The 15,453-nt window shown below is 58.9% G+C and overlaps 6 protein-coding genes across 6 annotated transcripts; 2 read left to right on the top strand and 4 right to left on the bottom strand.

Annotated features, from left to right (window-relative positions):
* Positions 1 to 187: 187 nt before the first annotated feature.
* Positions 188 to 1,093, bottom strand: M421DRAFT_23458 (uncharacterized protein; the record flags this gene model as incomplete). The annotated part of the gene is made up of 1 exon (XM_033588432.1): positions 188 to 1,093. A coding segment is annotated over one exon (906 nt), but the record flags the coding sequence as incomplete, so codon positions are not given.
* A 980-nt stretch (positions 1,094 to 2,073) lies between these two features.
* Positions 2,074 to 2,453, top strand: M421DRAFT_6937 (ribosomal protein S14; the record flags this gene model as incomplete). Its single annotated transcript, XM_033596602.1, has 3 exons — positions 2,074 to 2,135; positions 2,292 to 2,397; positions 2,445 to 2,453. 3 exons carry the CDS (start codon positions 2,074 to 2,076, stop codon positions 2,451 to 2,453), a joined length of 177 nt encoding a protein of 58 aa, XP_033446929.1.
* Positions 2,454 to 3,060: 607 nt separating this feature from the next.
* M421DRAFT_67136 (transcription factor SipA3) lies at positions 3,061 to 7,288 on the bottom strand (the record flags this gene model as incomplete). The annotated part of the gene is made up of 3 exons (XM_033596377.1): positions 3,061 to 3,418; positions 3,473 to 7,171; positions 7,227 to 7,288. The coding sequence occupies 3 exons, from the start codon at positions 7,286 to 7,288 to the stop codon at positions 3,061 to 3,063; spliced, it is 4,119 nt and encodes a 1,372-aa protein (XP_033446928.1).
* A 610-nt stretch (positions 7,289 to 7,898) lies between these two features.
* M421DRAFT_422650 (uncharacterized protein) lies at positions 7,899 to 10,101 on the top strand. Its single transcript, XM_033593234.1, has one exon. It carries the CDS (start codon positions 8,117 to 8,119, stop codon positions 9,767 to 9,769), a length of 1,653 nt encoding a protein of 550 aa, XP_033446927.1. The 5' UTR covers positions 7,899 to 8,116; the 3' UTR covers positions 9,770 to 10,101.
* A 467-nt stretch (positions 10,102 to 10,568) lies between these two features.
* M421DRAFT_6934 (uncharacterized protein) lies at positions 10,569 to 11,744 on the bottom strand (the record flags this gene model as incomplete). Its single annotated transcript, XM_033596599.1, has 1 exon — positions 10,569 to 11,744. The coding sequence occupies one exon, from the start codon at positions 11,742 to 11,744 to the stop codon at positions 10,569 to 10,571; it is 1,176 nt and encodes a 391-aa protein (XP_033446926.1).
* Positions 11,745 to 12,687: 943 nt separating this feature from the next.
* On the bottom strand, positions 12,688 to 14,367 carry M421DRAFT_67247 (uncharacterized protein; the record flags this gene model as incomplete). Its single annotated transcript, XM_033596384.1, has 2 exons — positions 12,688 to 13,636; positions 13,673 to 14,367. 2 exons carry the CDS (start codon positions 14,365 to 14,367, stop codon positions 12,688 to 12,690), a joined length of 1,644 nt encoding a protein of 547 aa, XP_033446925.1.
* Between the last annotated feature and the right edge of the window lie 1,086 nt (positions 14,368 to 15,453).

Here is a 15,453-nt window from a genome sequence, read left to right as displayed (position 1 = left end):
CATCTCTGCTTAGTCGCGCAGGGATGGTCAGACGTCCCAGGTTTTTCTCCTTGGCAGCTTCGAGAATCTGCTTCTGCCGTTCTTTCTCGTCTTCGGTCATCTCCCTCGGACGCGCTCCTCCACCTATCAAGCCGCCCTTCCTCTTCACCTTGTTGTGCATGTAGCGCTGCGCCATGGGGTTGTTTGGCAGTGACTTTTCCACCGCTCCCTGCACTCTGAACAGCCTCGTTGTGAGATTGAGCTTGGGCATCTCCTTGGCCCCCTTGCACACCACAAACTGTATGATGCGCCCGTCTGTGACCGGCTCGATGAGGTACACGGAGCCCTCGGGCATGGCCTTGAGTATAAAGTCTGGCCTCATGTGTGGAAAATGGTCTTGCAGCCACGGCACCATCTCGGGATCAAGAGTCCTGCCCCTGTTCTTCACCGCGACCGCTGAGCCGAACAGACGGATGCGGAACTCGACGGGCGAGCCGAGCTCGATGAACTGGTACGCTCTGTCCAGCACCAGTGGCTTGTACGAGACCGGGTTGGAGAGGAGCATGATGATGTTCTTGAGAGCGCCGAGCTGCTTGCCGTCGGTTTGTGCGTTCTTGGTTGAGACTTCTGCCTCTGAGCGTGCCGTGCCAATGGCGTAGTTGTTGAACTCAGCGGCGATGTTCTGGTCGCGGATCGCCTCGAATTTCCCTTCCAGCTTCCTCGGGATCTGGTCCACCTGGAAGAGGAAGTTGCCGGGCGAGACGTGCTCGTAGAGCTCCTGCAGAGAGAGGTTCTTCTTGAGCACTTCCGGCTCCCTGCCCTTCTGCCACTTTACAAGGTTTACTCTATGAGGCGACTCGCTGGGCGGTTTGGGTTTGTAGAGGTCGAAATCGAGGACTTTGTGCATGCCCAGTGCTGTCTTCGCTCGAGCTGTCTTGTAGAGGTGCAGCGAGCGGCGCTGGACAAGGCATGTCGCCGCCGGGGCTGCGCGGTGCAGTGCGATACGGGCGCATTGAGGATGGGTGAAGCTATGTAGCGTTCGCAACCGTACGCGGATAGGCGCGAGGAGCAGCGACCGAAACTCGGCGGTGGGTAGTCGTGCGGTGGGCGGCATGGCGATGGCAAACAGTTGAGCTCTAGATGATCTGCTTTCGGCGTGGACATAATGACTCGGCTAGCGTCTTCCAGCCTTGCAGCATTACACATGTTTCAAGACCAAACCAGTCCATGCATGTTCTGTCTAACATGTTAAAAGACTCTTGGATCACCGCCGTCCTGTACTCGTACTCACAAAGCCGTAGTCTCCGCCATCATAATCTTTACAAGCTCCCAAACTCCCAAACTCCCATCGTAAACGCCATCACACGCCCGGTCGCACTATCAGGCACTAACTTCCCCATCCTCAACTCTCCCCGCTCACTCAACCACCGCAGAACAAAAACCCACTCACTCACTTCGCGCTGCGAGAGCGAGCAAGAGGCCTCTGTGTTCTCGAAAGACGCCAGAGTGCACCTCCGAGGTTGTGACATGATCAGTTCCTCTGAGTCTTACCTTACAACGCCCCACGCATATGCAAGAAGACCTTCAAACATGCCGCCCAGGCGAAGCATGGGGTTGTCTGTGTGAGACGGAGTCTGGTATTTTCGTGTAGAGTGTACAAGTGTGGATCGATTGAGATATCGCCTGTCGTGTCGCATTATCGCCGTGCTATCGTGCCGTAAACTCTCTTCTACAGTACCCCCTCGTAAACTCTCGTCTACAGTACCCCCTTACCCACGGTACCCTCTCTGCAGTATAGTAGGTACCCGGCCAAAACCGTCCTCTAGCTAGATCTAACTTATCGTACCCGGGCTTTGTAAATGAGAAATTACGGTAGCAGTGGCGGAGGGCGAGGGCGCGGGTAGAGTACCCGCATGTCTCGGTCCATCACGGTGCTAAACATCTTCACCACACCTCGCACACACACGAGCGAACCCCTCGAAACGAACGCACAACACAACTCGAACCTCACACTCTTCTCCAGCGTAAGCCCCTCGGCCGCCCAGCTTCTCATCGCTGACACTCCTCCCTTCCAGCCAGACATCCACATCCACAATGTCCCACGAATCCGTGTGGTACAGCCGCCCACGCACCTACGGCAAGGGCTCGCGCAGCTGGTTTGTCCCTCTTTTCTTTTCCTTTCCTCTCCTTTCCTTTCCCCTCCCTTCCTTTCTTTTCTTTTCCTTTCCTTTCCTGCACCCCTCCCCTTTCCTTTTCCGCGAATACCGACTGCCCATCTACCTTCCAACGCCGATACCGACTAACGCCTCCAGCGTGGTAACCGGCTCGCGCAAGCACGCAGGTCTGATCCGAAAGTACGGGCTGAACATGAGCCGCCAAGCGTTCCGGGAGAAGGCGGCGGATATTGGGTTCGTCAAGGTTTGTTTCCCCGTGTGGCGAGCAGGCGCGATGCTGACGGTGTGTAGTACCGCTGATGCCGAGAGGATGGGTGGCGAGGAGCAAAGGGTGAAGATGGAGATGCCAGGAGAAAAGAAACAGATTGGAATAAAAAGTGCCTTTGTCTGCTTGGACTCGTGCTGGCTGATGCGAACGCCTTCTCGGGGTGAAAACTTGTGCTGTGATGCTCGCAGAGAGGCCGTGTGCTGTGCTACTCGCAGAGAGGCCGTGTGCTGTGCTGCCGACCACTTTCACCGCTCGTTCCGATATGATGCTCGACGGGCCGGACGACGGCTTGCCGCAGGCCACAGCAGGCCATTGTGTGAGCGGGATCTGATGAGGCAGACTAAAAGTATGCGACGTGGGCTTTCTCACGCTGCGTCTTCGGATCTGCGACGGTACGGAGACTGGTGGAGTCGGTCACGACGGGAGGGCCGTGATGGCGACTGTTGTAATGTCCACCGCTTGTCAGCGGCGCAAGAGCGTGAAGGTTTATCCCATACTCGCCAAAGACGTACGTGCAAACCGTCCATCTACAGCTAGCAGTAAAAGCCAAAAACGCCACGCTATGCAACCCAAACTCCTCCTCGATCACATCAACCCCATCCTCCCCCTCGATCACATCAACCCCATCCTCCCCCTCGATCACATCAACCCCTTCCTCCCCTGCCTCACCAGACTAAGACTCTCCTCACAATCCCCACAGTACCCGTTGACCCACGCCTGCACAGTCTGGTCGTGCTTCTTCGAGCCGTCCAGCATGGTGCCGACCCGGGCGCACTTGTGCGTCTCGTCCAGCAGCCAGTGCTCGTACTCGGCCTCGACGACCTCGCGCTCGATCCTGTTGACCACGCGCAGCGCGACGAGCAGGTCGTGGCGCTGGACGCCTAGGTTGCGCCGCGTGCGCTCGAGACGCCGCGTGCTGTGCGTGGTCGGGTCGTACAAGGACGACGGCGGGGACGACGAGGACGGGTGGTCGAGGAGGTGGCTGAAGGTCTGGTGGCTGGACCGGATTAGCAGGGCGAGCGCGCGGGCACAACAAACATACACGACTTACCATCTGTTGTCTGCGATGCTGCCAGTGGGCAGCGCAGGCTCGATGCCGGTGTCGTTGGGATTGGCAAAGGCTTCGGCAATGTCGCGCAGATAGACTGAGCGTGTCATGGTCGTCGACGGCCCCACACCCAGTCGTGACATGTAGCTTGCGGCGTTTCGCTCGTTCCACCATGCCCAGCTGCCCCTCGAGGTGTAGAAGAAGTTTGCGCCTCCGCTCACGAGCAGCAGCACGACGAGCAGCTTGTGTGCCGAGACAACACTGACGACGCCTGCAAACATGGCCAGGACCCAGCTCATGACAGTCGACAGGACGCTGATGATGACATTGCCGACGTACTGCGCAATAAAGGAGCCTGTCGTGGTGGGCCGCAGCTTGAACTTGCGCGGGCGGTTCGGCGGCGGTATGTCTCCTGCGTTCATCTGCACAGCCTGCGTGCTCAGGCCGATGTGCCCAAAGATGCTTGTGACCTTTGCGGTGCTTCTGTTGTGTCCAAGGCGAGCGACCTGATCGTTGACCACATCGACAAGATCCTGCGCCTCTAGCTCCAGGTCTTGCAGACCCTGGCGCTCAATGAGCTTCTTCGCAACGCGCGGGTTGCGCTTCCAGTCGATTTTGGTGTGAACAGCGAGCTTGCACCTCGCCTTGGACACGTGGGTGATGACGACCTTGCTGAGCAGCACAAAGCGCTCGTGTCCTGGAAGGTACCACGGTGTCTTCCTGTCCGACACGACGTAGCAAAGATGGTCGTTCATGACCTCGATGACCTGGCAGTCATTGATGACAAGGTTGGCGCCCTTGTTGCGCGGTTGCACAATCTCGTACTCAAAGTCACGGCGCTGGCGGGTCTTGTCGGTCGCGGTCCATGGGCCTTGCACCACGCGCTTTGCAAGTCGCTCCCTGTACAGCAGCTGGAAGACTGCGCTCTTGTCGCCAAACAGAATGTGGAAGAGACCCTTTGCGCTGATGTCGTACTCTTTCTCGACTGCCACGCACGTCATACCAGCCGGGGCGAAGACGACCGGCTGCGATGGCAGCTTGAACTTGGCCGTGCTCTTGCCGGCGCCGACGCCTGACGGCCCAAAGAGATTGCCGTCGATGCGAAGACTGGTCTTGATGTTCTTCCCGCCGTACCCCTGGTCGTGCGGCGTGTCGGGCGAGACCTCTTCCCAGCCTTCCTCGCCCGCCGACGACTGGTGGTTGTCGTCCGTCTCCATCCTGATGAGGGCTTTGATGACCTGCTCCAGGTCGTGCTCGCCTGTCGTGGCGTTGCGCACCAGGAAGTTGAGCCGCCGCTCCAAGAGCTTCAGGGGCTCGAGGAAGGTCTTGACGGTGATTCTGCTCGCGCCATCCTCTCGTGCGCCAGTCTTGAAGTGCAGGAAGAGGAAATCGCAGTCCTTGCCGGGCGCGGCAGTGACCTCATCGATCTGGCCCATTACGATTCCCGTGACAAGCACGAGACCGAGGTGGTTGCTGTAAAAGTAAATGTCGTCCGTCGTCACATATACACGGCCTGGGAACTCTTGCTGCTCAGTCGGGTTCCACACGGCGCGGAAGACGAGCACGAGCTTCTCGGCGCGAGGCACGGTGGGGAAGAGAATCCTAAACTGCGCATCCTGCATCCTCAGTGCAGCCGGGTAGTGGTTGGGGAATCCCTCTTCCGAGACGGTGGGCCGGCTCAGCGTACCGCCGAGGCTGATGGTCTTGCGATGTGCGCGGGGCGCAGGCGGCGCCGTCTGCGATGCCTCTTGGTTTTTGGCAGCACCGGACTTGCTCTCGAGGGGCTCGCCAGGCGACTTGGTGGGGCTCGGCGGCCCGGATACGCTGCGGTCGCGCGTCCCCGGCTCCTCGGGCTTGCCAATCTTGTTCACGTAGCCCCAGTTCACCGAGCCCCACAGGTTGGCCATCAGACCTCCAGGCATGTTGCCAGACCTGCCGATGCCGAGTCCCCGCTCTCCGCTGACGGCCACTGCCGCTTTGCTGAGGTTGGTCGGCGCAGGTGGGTTGGCGAGCGTGCTCGGCGAAAGACTGGTGTACGGGAGCGTCTGGCCCATGACGAGTCGTGTGTCTGGCAGGCCTGGCGCTGGAGCGGCAATCTGCCCGACCTGTACAATGTTGTGGCTCGCCGAAGCAAGACTGGCGGAGATGAGGCTGGCAATGCCGCCTGTGGCGGACGAGGGGTTGCTCCCGCTGAGCTGTGGCCCGGCTGTCGACTTGCGCGACAAGTCAAGCTTCTCCATGATTCGCGCAGCGTGGTCGCGCCGGCCCGTTTCGCCATCTCTGTCCAGCCCAGTGGCTCGCCGAGAGAGATCCACGCTCGCACCACGCGACGCCTCGCCTCCAGGTATGCCGAGGGACGTCTCTGCACGGTCGATGCCGCCCAGGTCGTCGCTCGGATGGCCGGCGTGCCCTTCTGACGTCTTGGCAGCAAACTCGGGCGCGACGGGCGGACTGATTGAGAAGGCAGCGTCGACGGCGCCCTGCGACGCCACGCTGTTTGACGTATCCTCCAGGGCCTTGCGCTTGGCGACCTCAAAGGACGCTATCCACTCGGTGATGTCGGACTGGGTCTCGGCCTGCAGCAGAATGGTCGTGTCCTTGGTCTTGACCTCGAAGCAGAACCGGCGCTCTTCTTGGAACGCAGGCCGGATGCCGCACAGGAGCACGCCAATCTTCTCCGACTCCTCGACGGCGCCTGAGCGGGTGCCCTGCGTGAGCCAGCCGAAGATGCCGTCCTTGACGAAGAACCACCTCCGCACCCAGTATGTGCGCGCGGGCTTGCCCGTAATGGTCCGCTGGAAGAGCCAGCCCTGCTTCTCGGCCCTCTCGCCGGCGGGGTCGGCGTTTGCCGGCGACGGCAGCCCGGCCGACGACGGGCCGGGGTTGCGCAGGTAGGCGACCGTCGAGGCCGCGTAGCCGTCGAGGTCGCGCGACGGCCGCGCCGCCAGCTCCGCGGCGTGCTCGACCTGCTGCCGCGCCAGATGCAGCTCGCGCTTGAAGACGCGCTCGCCGTTCTCCATCTCCCTGCGCCAGCCGCGCACGCGCTCGATGTCCGTGTTGCCCAGGGCAAAGGCCTTGGCGGGCGCGTCCTTGGCCGTCTTCATGTCGCGCCACTGCTCGTGCACGGCGTCGACGAGCACCTTGTCCAGCGTCAGACGCACCTGCGGCGCGAGCATGCAGAAGTTCATGCTCGCCTGCAGGTAGGCGCGCCGCGCTTCGTGCAGCTGGAACGCGTCCTCGCGCAGTGACGACGGCTCCTTGGACTTGACCTGGCCGGCATAGCGCGCCATGGCGCCGTCAAAGGCGCGCTGCGTGGCGTCGAGGTTCTTGCGGGCCTCCTTGAGGACCCGGAGGTCGTTGGCCAGGAACGCGCGGATCGGCTCGCAGACGGTCGTCTCGGCCTTCTTCAGGCTGCGACAGGTGCTGTTCCAGTACTCGCGCGCGCCCTCGCCGAACCGCTTGAGCGCGAGCACCGTGTAGTCGTGGTCGATGATGGCTTCCGACAGCTGCAGCGGCGGGTGCGAGGCCTGCACGTAGCTGTCGACGATGCTCTGGAGCGTGCCGAGCTCCGACGCGAGCCTCGAGGTCGCGCGCACGTACGAGTCGAGCCAGCGCTCGACGAGCTCCATCTGGTCGCCAAAGTGGACCGCCGTCGCGCGGAACGTCGGCGAGTCGAGCGCGGCCTCCTTGATCACGACGGGGCTGCCTCGGTGAGCCGACGGTCTTGCATTCATCGCGTCACGGGGCTTCGACCTACATCAGCGCCAGCGGCCGCGAGACGGGCTCGAGGGTGGCCTGTCGGGCTTCGTGCTCAGCCATCGCGCCGGCCTGTCGCGGGGAGAATCTGCCCAAGGGGAGTGGAAAGCGAGGTGCTCAAGACGTGCAGACAGCGGGGAGATGGTACATGGCAGCGAAGAAGCGCGCTTGCTGCTGCCGTTGCCGCTGCTGATGCCGTTGCCGCTGCTGATGCTGTTGCCGCTGCTAATGCCGTTGCCGCTGCTGTTGCTGATGCTGTTGCTGATGCTGTTGCTGATGCTGTTGCCGCTGCTAATGCGACTCGGGGGTGCGGTGCTCGTGATGGCGCGTAATGCCGACCGGCCACGACGCCCGGGCGGCACTGCAGACCCTGGACCCCCCTGGCACGGCGCGACCGACCTAATTGCGGTATTTCGCACCGGTCCCCACCGTAAAACGAACTCTTGGCGCGCCGCTTGCGCTGCGAAATTTCGAGCATCTCGCAGCGCCGTGCTCACAACACCAAAAATGCCCCGCAAGTCCTCGGCAAGCAAGCGCGGACGGAACGGCGACCCCCCCGTCGCCGACCGTCCGGAGAAGAAGGCCAGGCTGCTCGACAACACCGACGACGAGGACTCGGAGGGCGACGCGGCCGACGCAGCCGACGCAGCCTTGCAGGTCAACGAGGAGTACGCCCGCCGCTTTGAGCACAACAAGAAGCGCGCCGAGCAGCACCGACGTGAGCATACGTCTCCCTGCGCCACGCCCACCGGCTAACTCTGTGCAGTCGAGGAAAAGTACGGAAAAGGCAGGGCGTTGCAGAACGAAGATGAGGACGACGACGACTCGGAGGAGGGCGTCGAGGAGGACGACGACGCCGAACTGCTCACCGAAGCGCTCGACGAGAATCTCATGGCCACGCTGCAGGCCCTCCGATCAAAAGACCCCCGCATCTACGACAAGGACGCCACCTTCTACGACGCCGACGACGCCACCTTCTACAACGACGACGCGCCCAAGAAGGAGGCATCCATGACGCTGCGCCAATTCCACACCAAGAACCTGCTCGAGGGCAGACTCCCTGGGGACGACGAAGACGACGCGCCGCCCAGGACATATGCGCAGGAGCAAGAGGACATACGGAAGAGTCTTGTCGACGCTGCCGCCGACGACGAAGACGACGAGTTCCTGGTCGCCAAGCACCAGCCCGGGCCCGCGCCGTCGAACAAGAACCGCAAGAAGCTCACCCACGAGGACGTGATCAAAGCCGACCACGACCCGGAGCTCTTTTTGTCCAACTACATGGAGTCGCGCGCCTGGAAGCCCGCCGACAAGACGCAGTTCCAGCCCCTCGAGTCCGACGACGACGAGGTGGACGCCGCCATCGACGCGTACGAGCACGCATACAACACCTACTTTGAGGACACAACCGGCACCAACGAGAAGCTCACCACCTACGCCCGCGACGCCGTCGCCGCCACAACCGTCCGCCGCGACGACGGCAACAGCAGGAAGAAAGCCCGCGACATTGCGCGCGCCAAGCGCGAAGCCGAGCGCAAAGAACGCGAGGAGGACCTCGCCCGCCTGCGCAAGCTCAAGGTCGAGGAGATGGAGGCCAAGGTCCAGCAGATCCGCCAGATTGGCGGCCTGAGCGGGCGCGACTTCAACATGGACGACTGGAAGGACGTGCTCGAGGCAGACTGGTCAGACGACCAGTGGGACCGGGAGATGGAGAAGCGCTTCGGCGAGTCGTACTACAACGACGCCGACGCCGCGCTCGACAGCGACGCCGCGCTCGAGAGCGAGGAGAGCGAGAAGAGCGAGAAGAGCAAGAAGAGCGAGAAGAGCAAGAAGAGCGAGAAGAGCAAGAAGAGCGAGAAGAGCAAGAAGAGCGAGAAGAGCAAGAGCAAGAAGAGCAAGAAGCCCAAGAAGCCCAAGTTCGACGACGACATCGACATCAAAGACCTGATCCCCGACTTTACAGACGACGCCGCGGAGCCGCCCACGCTGTCCGACGACGAGGCCGCCGACGACGACGACACCGCAACAGCCACATCCAGCAAAGCGCGGAAGCAAGCACGAGCCGACGCCAAATCCGCCGCGCGCCGCGACCGCCGACTGATTGAGAACCTGGTCTCCGAGAACCTCAAGTACGAATCCGCACTGGCCGCAAAGCCCTCCAAAACACCCGCGCGCTTCCGCTACCGCGAAACCTCCCCAACCACCTTCGGCCTGACGGCGCGCGACATCCTTCTCGCCTCGGACGCGGCACTAAACGACTTTGCGGGACTGAAGAAACTAGCGCCCTTTCGCGAGCCCGAGAAGAAGAAAAAGGACAAGAAGCACCTCAGCAAGAAGGCGCGGCTGCGGCAGTGGCGCCAGGAGACGTTTGGCGACGCGGACGGGCCCAAGGGCGGGTTTGAGACGCTGCTCGGCGGCCAGCAGGAGGAGCCTGAGAGGCAGCACAAGAAGCGCAGGGTTGAGGAGACGGCGGATGGGGTGGTTGAGGCTGCGAGGAAGAAGCGCCGCTCACGGAAGAAGAAGAGCGCTGATGAGGAGATTTAGACGAGTGATTCATGTTCGGCGTTGCCAACGGCGGCGGGAGGGATACAGTCACAGTGGAGCTCCATTGCCGTTCTCTGCAGCAATGCTACGCAACCGCAGCGTCCTAGTAGTCTACGTAGCTGCGTCACGCCCGTCTAGTTTGCGCAATTCACTCTAACCTGCGGAGTGCTGTGTGTAGGGTTTAGTGATGTGTGTAGGGTTTAGTGATGTGTATAGGGTTTAGTGATGTGTGTAGGGTTTAGTGCTGTGTAGGATTTGGTGCCATGTAGGATTATTGCCTTTCTAGTATGACGCTGTTGGGAATAGTAAAAGTCGCATTCTACCCAGCACGCCGGGACGCCTTGCGTGTTGTTGGGCTTCCTAATCTCACCTGCAAGTGTGAAATATGTGGTCATGTATTATTTTCATACTTGCTCAAAGCTGACATACCATTGAACGTTATAGGTGATGTTGGGTGATGTTGGGTGATGTTGGGTGATGTTAGCTGATGTTGGGTGATGTTAGCTGATGTTGGGTGATGTTAGCTGATGTTGGGTGATGTTAGCTGATGTTGGGTGATGTTAGCTGATGCTGGCTGATGTTGATACTGAGCCTGCTACAGCTACACTTGCAGCCCACTACAATCACTGCTTACTGGCACTAAACCCACCACCGCCACCGCACCTCGACCTCAGTACTAATCCACTCAGCACACGTCCACGAACCGCGCCAGTCATGCTCCTCCACGACCACTACTCGCTCGTCCCAGTATCTTCCTGCCGCCTCACACCACGCCACAGCGCAGGGCCTCGGCGTCAGCTCAAAAGAAGTCCGCGTCCCAGCCGTCCCCGAAACGCGGCGACGGTGGGCGAAACACACTGTCCTGTCTCCGTCTCGCCGCGGAACAGGACGCGATCGAGCTCGTTGGGCTTGGTGGCTTATCGAACCGCCAGCCATACGTCTCTGACTTCCTGCCGCGCGCGAGACGCGTCGTGCATCCCCCGCCGGCAGTGGCATGATTCAAGGCAGCGACAGCGTGCGCCAGCGAGCGCTTGGCTGAGGTGAGACGGACGCTCAGCGAGCGGAGGTGCGAGGCGTGGAAGGCTCGGTCTTGGATGTACGCTGCGATGCGGGAGACTTTTTTTGCCGCGTGCGGCGGTGCGACCCACGGACAGTAGCGCACCAGGTCGTCGCGCAGCGTCACGTGGATGATCCCGTGGGGAAGCACCTCGTCCAGGTTGGCGGCGAAATCGGGATACCACCCTAGCAGCATTGTCATGGGCACTTCTACCTTTTTCAACCGCGGCATGAACTTCAGCATGGTTAGGGTGCCTTGCACGGCCGGAAACGGTATGCTGGCGAGAGGATACTCCGTGGTGGATATGGAGCCCGGACCGAGGCGCAGTATCAAGTGGCACTCTTCCAGACTGTCTCGTACTGGGAACAGCGCTGTGTTGAGTTCGTCGAGGCCGAGATACGGAGATAGCAAAGGAGCAGTAGACATAGCCGCGTTGAACACGAACTCGTGTTCAAAGTGGAGATACTTCAGTCTTGGAGTAGCGGAGAGCAGCTCGCCAAGCGTGGCTCTACTGATGTTGGTTCGAAACAAGGTCAGGCATGTCAACGTGTTGCTGCGCGGTGTCTTCGAGCCGGTCCATTGGAAGCGCCATGGCTGTGTCATGGAGCACTCCAACTCGGATATTGTCGACGAGTAGAAGACGGGTCGTATGAGATGCAGGTCCGTGTACGCAACGCTGGCCCTCAAATCGATCGCCTTGTCTCCGAGCACGATTCGACGTAGTTTCGGGAAGAGATAGTCCGTTCTCTTCAGAAGCTGCGGCAAGAACAGCGAGTGGCGCAGGAATCCCTCTCCGATATCCAGATACCGCAAGTCAGTGAGACGCGTCAAGACGAGCGTGGCGAGAGCGTCAGCGCATCGTCCGCGGAACTGTGGGTGTGATTGCTGCATGCCGTCGTCGACAAACTGGTACAGCATGTTCGTAACAAGAATGAGTTGCGCCTTGGAAAGCGTCGGGCAGTCGTCAAGACCCCATAACTTGACGTAGCGAGACCCTTTCCCCAGCCACGGATTGCATATGTTCCAGCATAGCTGTAAGCCCCGCAGTCGCATTGAGACAACATAGGACGCCAAGTTTGGCCTTTCCAAAAGGCTGCGAAGCAGCAGTGCAAGCTTTCGAGCGCATGATCCAGACCCAGTGGCTGCGAATCTCAGATCTCTATAGAGTCGAGGGGTCGCTTCTTTGCTGGTTGTTTGACACGTAAGTGCCAAGGAATGCTGCTCTCTCCTTGACAGAAAGTCGAGGATGTGGTTGAGAAGACACGGAGGAAGTCCGAGGAGGCGTGCCATGAGCTGGGATAGGAGTGGACGGCTGTGAAATATCAGGAAATATCGAGTGACTTCTTCCCAACTTTCGAGATTCGAGCCTGCAGCCGATGCTTTCTGTTACTTCGGAGGACGCAAGGTACGGATGGTGTGTGGTTCGCTCGATCTCACACCGGACCAGCACAATTGTAGCCATGATCCCGAACAGATAATGTCAGAGGAGAAGGGGCTTCGGGCTTCGAGATTAGCTCATTGTCATTGTCCGAGGTGGGCACAGTTCGCGGCTATCGCTAGGCGCTCAACACATGCGTTAGCCGCCGCTAAATACACTAAACCCGCAGCTGGGCTGTCGAGAAGGTCAATGTCGACTTGCTCCGTGTTCACATAACTTCTGCAGTAAGGTCGTCGTCAAAGTAACTTCTGAGCGTTCCCGTGTCGATTGGTTAGGCGTGACAAGTCACACACTAGACGGTTCAGCGACGTGGGGTATTACCGCGACCCGTCCCACCACGAATGAGGGGAGCTGCGCCACCAAAAACTAGTGTGCTCAGCAGGAACGATCTGAGTTCTGTTCTCGATGCCTAGGTATTCGGCTTCAACGATACCGAACCAGATGGGAGCGCAGTCCGCGAAGATGATACTGCGAGGCCAATCCCAAAGGTATCCCCGCACGCTCGCGTCGGCAAAGACGCTCCATTCGATCGCTGAAAGACTCGAGCCTGACCTCTTTGACCAGGTCTCGATGCTCTGGCTTTCTCCAGCGAAGCAACATCGGATATAACATGATACCGTAGACAGACTTGTTGTTACATGTTGTTGCAAAGTCGGCGATCTGCCCGTCAAACCAAGTTAGTGAAGGGTCCGCAGGCTGCCAAACAGAAATGCTTTCCAAGGCGGGCGCATGATCAAGCATTGCAATGGTCGCGTGGTAGAGATATGAGAGTTCCATCCGTGCGCTCGTTGCGCATCGCGCTTCAGCTTGGGACTGTTGCAATGTCAGTCCAGTGCGCAGAATCGACGTGTCTAGTTGGTAAGACAGTTGTGCAAGCGAGAGGTCCAGACGAAGCGATAGATGCCGCAGGTAAGGAGGCAGAAGTGGGCAGATATCGGCAGTGATTGAGAATTCCACATCTCCAGTCAGGAACGGTATGGGAGCTTCCAAACTACGCAACTGCTCGAAGCCAGTAAGATCAAGATAGCCGAATTGACGTGTCCCGATCCTCGGTTGCTCGAATGGGAATTTTCCAGAGTCAAAGTACTCGGCTGCAAATACCAAGATCTCAAGCGTCTTGCACACAGCTCCCAGTGATGTGTTCCAAGCTTCCAGGTCAATCCAACGTTCCGGTGCGTCCTTGCGGTCGTGGCAGTCGTAAGCAATGTCCCATGTGAAAGATAGAAGCTGCGGGGTGCAGGCCAAGAGAGGGCGCACAGCCAGTGCGCATGAACTTGAATGTCGAACTATCAATTTGGTGATGACAGTTGCTCGCACTTGGGTGATAAGCGGTCGAGTGGGCCCGTGTGTCAAGGCTCCTGTGTTGAATAATCTGCTAAGCCCTGCTTGCGTGTCGGTAATCGAGAACTCCAAGATCTCGAGTCCTGGGAGATTGAGAACTTGGTCGAGATATACATAACCTTTCTCATCCGGATATGGAATTCCGGCTGTTCTGTCAACATTGCAAGATACTGCTTTGATACGGGTGAGTCGTCCTAAGAGTGCTGGCGACGCATGACGCTGGTTCCATGCCCGCTCAGTATCGAGGTTACGCAGAATAGTGTGGAGACGATCCATAGTCGAGTATCTGAAGTCTGATATTTCCAGTTGCCGTAGTGCGCTGGCAGTCAGCACGATTAGTGTGGCATATGCAGAGTACTCTCGTTGAAGAATGGCGTCTCGAAGATAGTCTCCGCTGGTGATCAAGGGCTCATCGTCTAGGACTGTGAGAGCTTTCTGGTACATAGCTTCGTCGTCGAAGCATTTCTCCCGAGGTAACCAGCGCTGGCCCTCCTTCACCCCTTCCGCAGATGATGGGCCGAGGCGGAGGGTTTCGATACGAGCCGCGCGTCGAGGGTCGTTCAGGATGTTCAAGCAGAATCTGTCAATGCGCGGCATCCTCTCGCCCGCATGTATGACCAAGTCGACATGTTGATATAAATAGGGTGCAGCCAGTGTGTGCAGGCTCTTGTTCACCCTAGACACGGCGTACAGATCTTGTTGTGCGAGGTAGGACGCGATGAATTCGACAAGCTCAGTTGGCAGCCCAGCGAAAGGAGCCATGGCAAGCGGAATGATGAGATCAGTATGGTGCCAAATTGAGACCGCGAGAGAGCAGCATTGCGGGACTGTACATTTTTGCGATCATTATCCGACGTTGATGTGTCTGCCTAATTCGCATTATATGAAAGCGGGGCGCCGTACCACACCCTGCGGCTCTGGTAGCAGAAGAAACCAGCTACCTCAGCAGAATTATTGCAGCCTCTACAAACTCGATGAAACCCATTATCGACTCCCTCCCACAATTTGACAATTGATGGCTTCTTAAAAACGGAATATCGTTGCAGCTCTGCATTCACACTTGCCTGTAGTAACCCACTCAATTCTAATTCCTTGTAATTGCCGTGCGCGAGCGACTCCGAAGACGCGCACTGCTTGGATCGATACTCGCGCAGCACGCGATCGCGATGCATACCAGGCCAGCATGGAAAGATACCGCGCCAATGAGAGTGTGCTCGCACTCCTGCAACAGCAGAGCAAGGAGTTGTTGTAGGTGATGCGTGGTTGTCACGCTTGCGGCATGCTCAGGCGAAACATCAATGCTATGTGAACGAGGGATAACTACCCAGGAGCTCCAGACATGGTACGATGATGATGAAATACCTATACCACCTCTTCCGTGCAGCACACTGCCCCCCTGCCGTTTCATCTGTGTGTTTCTATCGTATTGTGAAGCTGCGCACTACGACAGTTGCAGCGCATTGCAAGCAGGTGGAAATTCGAATCGAACACTTGTATGATCAGGAAGGCAGCAAACAGCCCTCCGACGCAACATGCCAAGTGCGTGACCTATCACATCGACGCGCCCCAATAGTCTACCACATCGCCGGAAAGTGACAGCAACTGGCAGCTTCCGGAGCAGTGGGATTTTCGTCTACAGAATGCGATGCCGCGGCAACGTGGCGTTGCCGCGAAGAATCTCGACGGTGTTTGTGGTCCACGCGCAATGTCTCGATGGCAGTCTGGTCCCTCTATGATGTTTCGTTAGCTGAGACTTCACGCGAGAGCAGGGGCGGTTATTCAGTTGTGAGAGCACGTCGCTGAACTCCGAGGCTTGCGGACACGCTCGGTTTTAAATGCTTTCAAGCC

This window comes from Didymella exigua, assembly GCF_010094145.1.
Source record: "Didymella exigua CBS 183.55 unplaced genomic scaffold M421scaffold_21, whole genome shotgun sequence".
In the NCBI taxonomy this organism is placed as follows: Eukaryota; Fungi; Ascomycota; class Dothideomycetes; order Pleosporales; family Didymellaceae; genus Didymella; species Didymella exigua.
The sequence above is the reverse complement of the archived record's forward strand: the minus strand, read 5'-3'. Positions and strand labels throughout refer to the sequence as shown.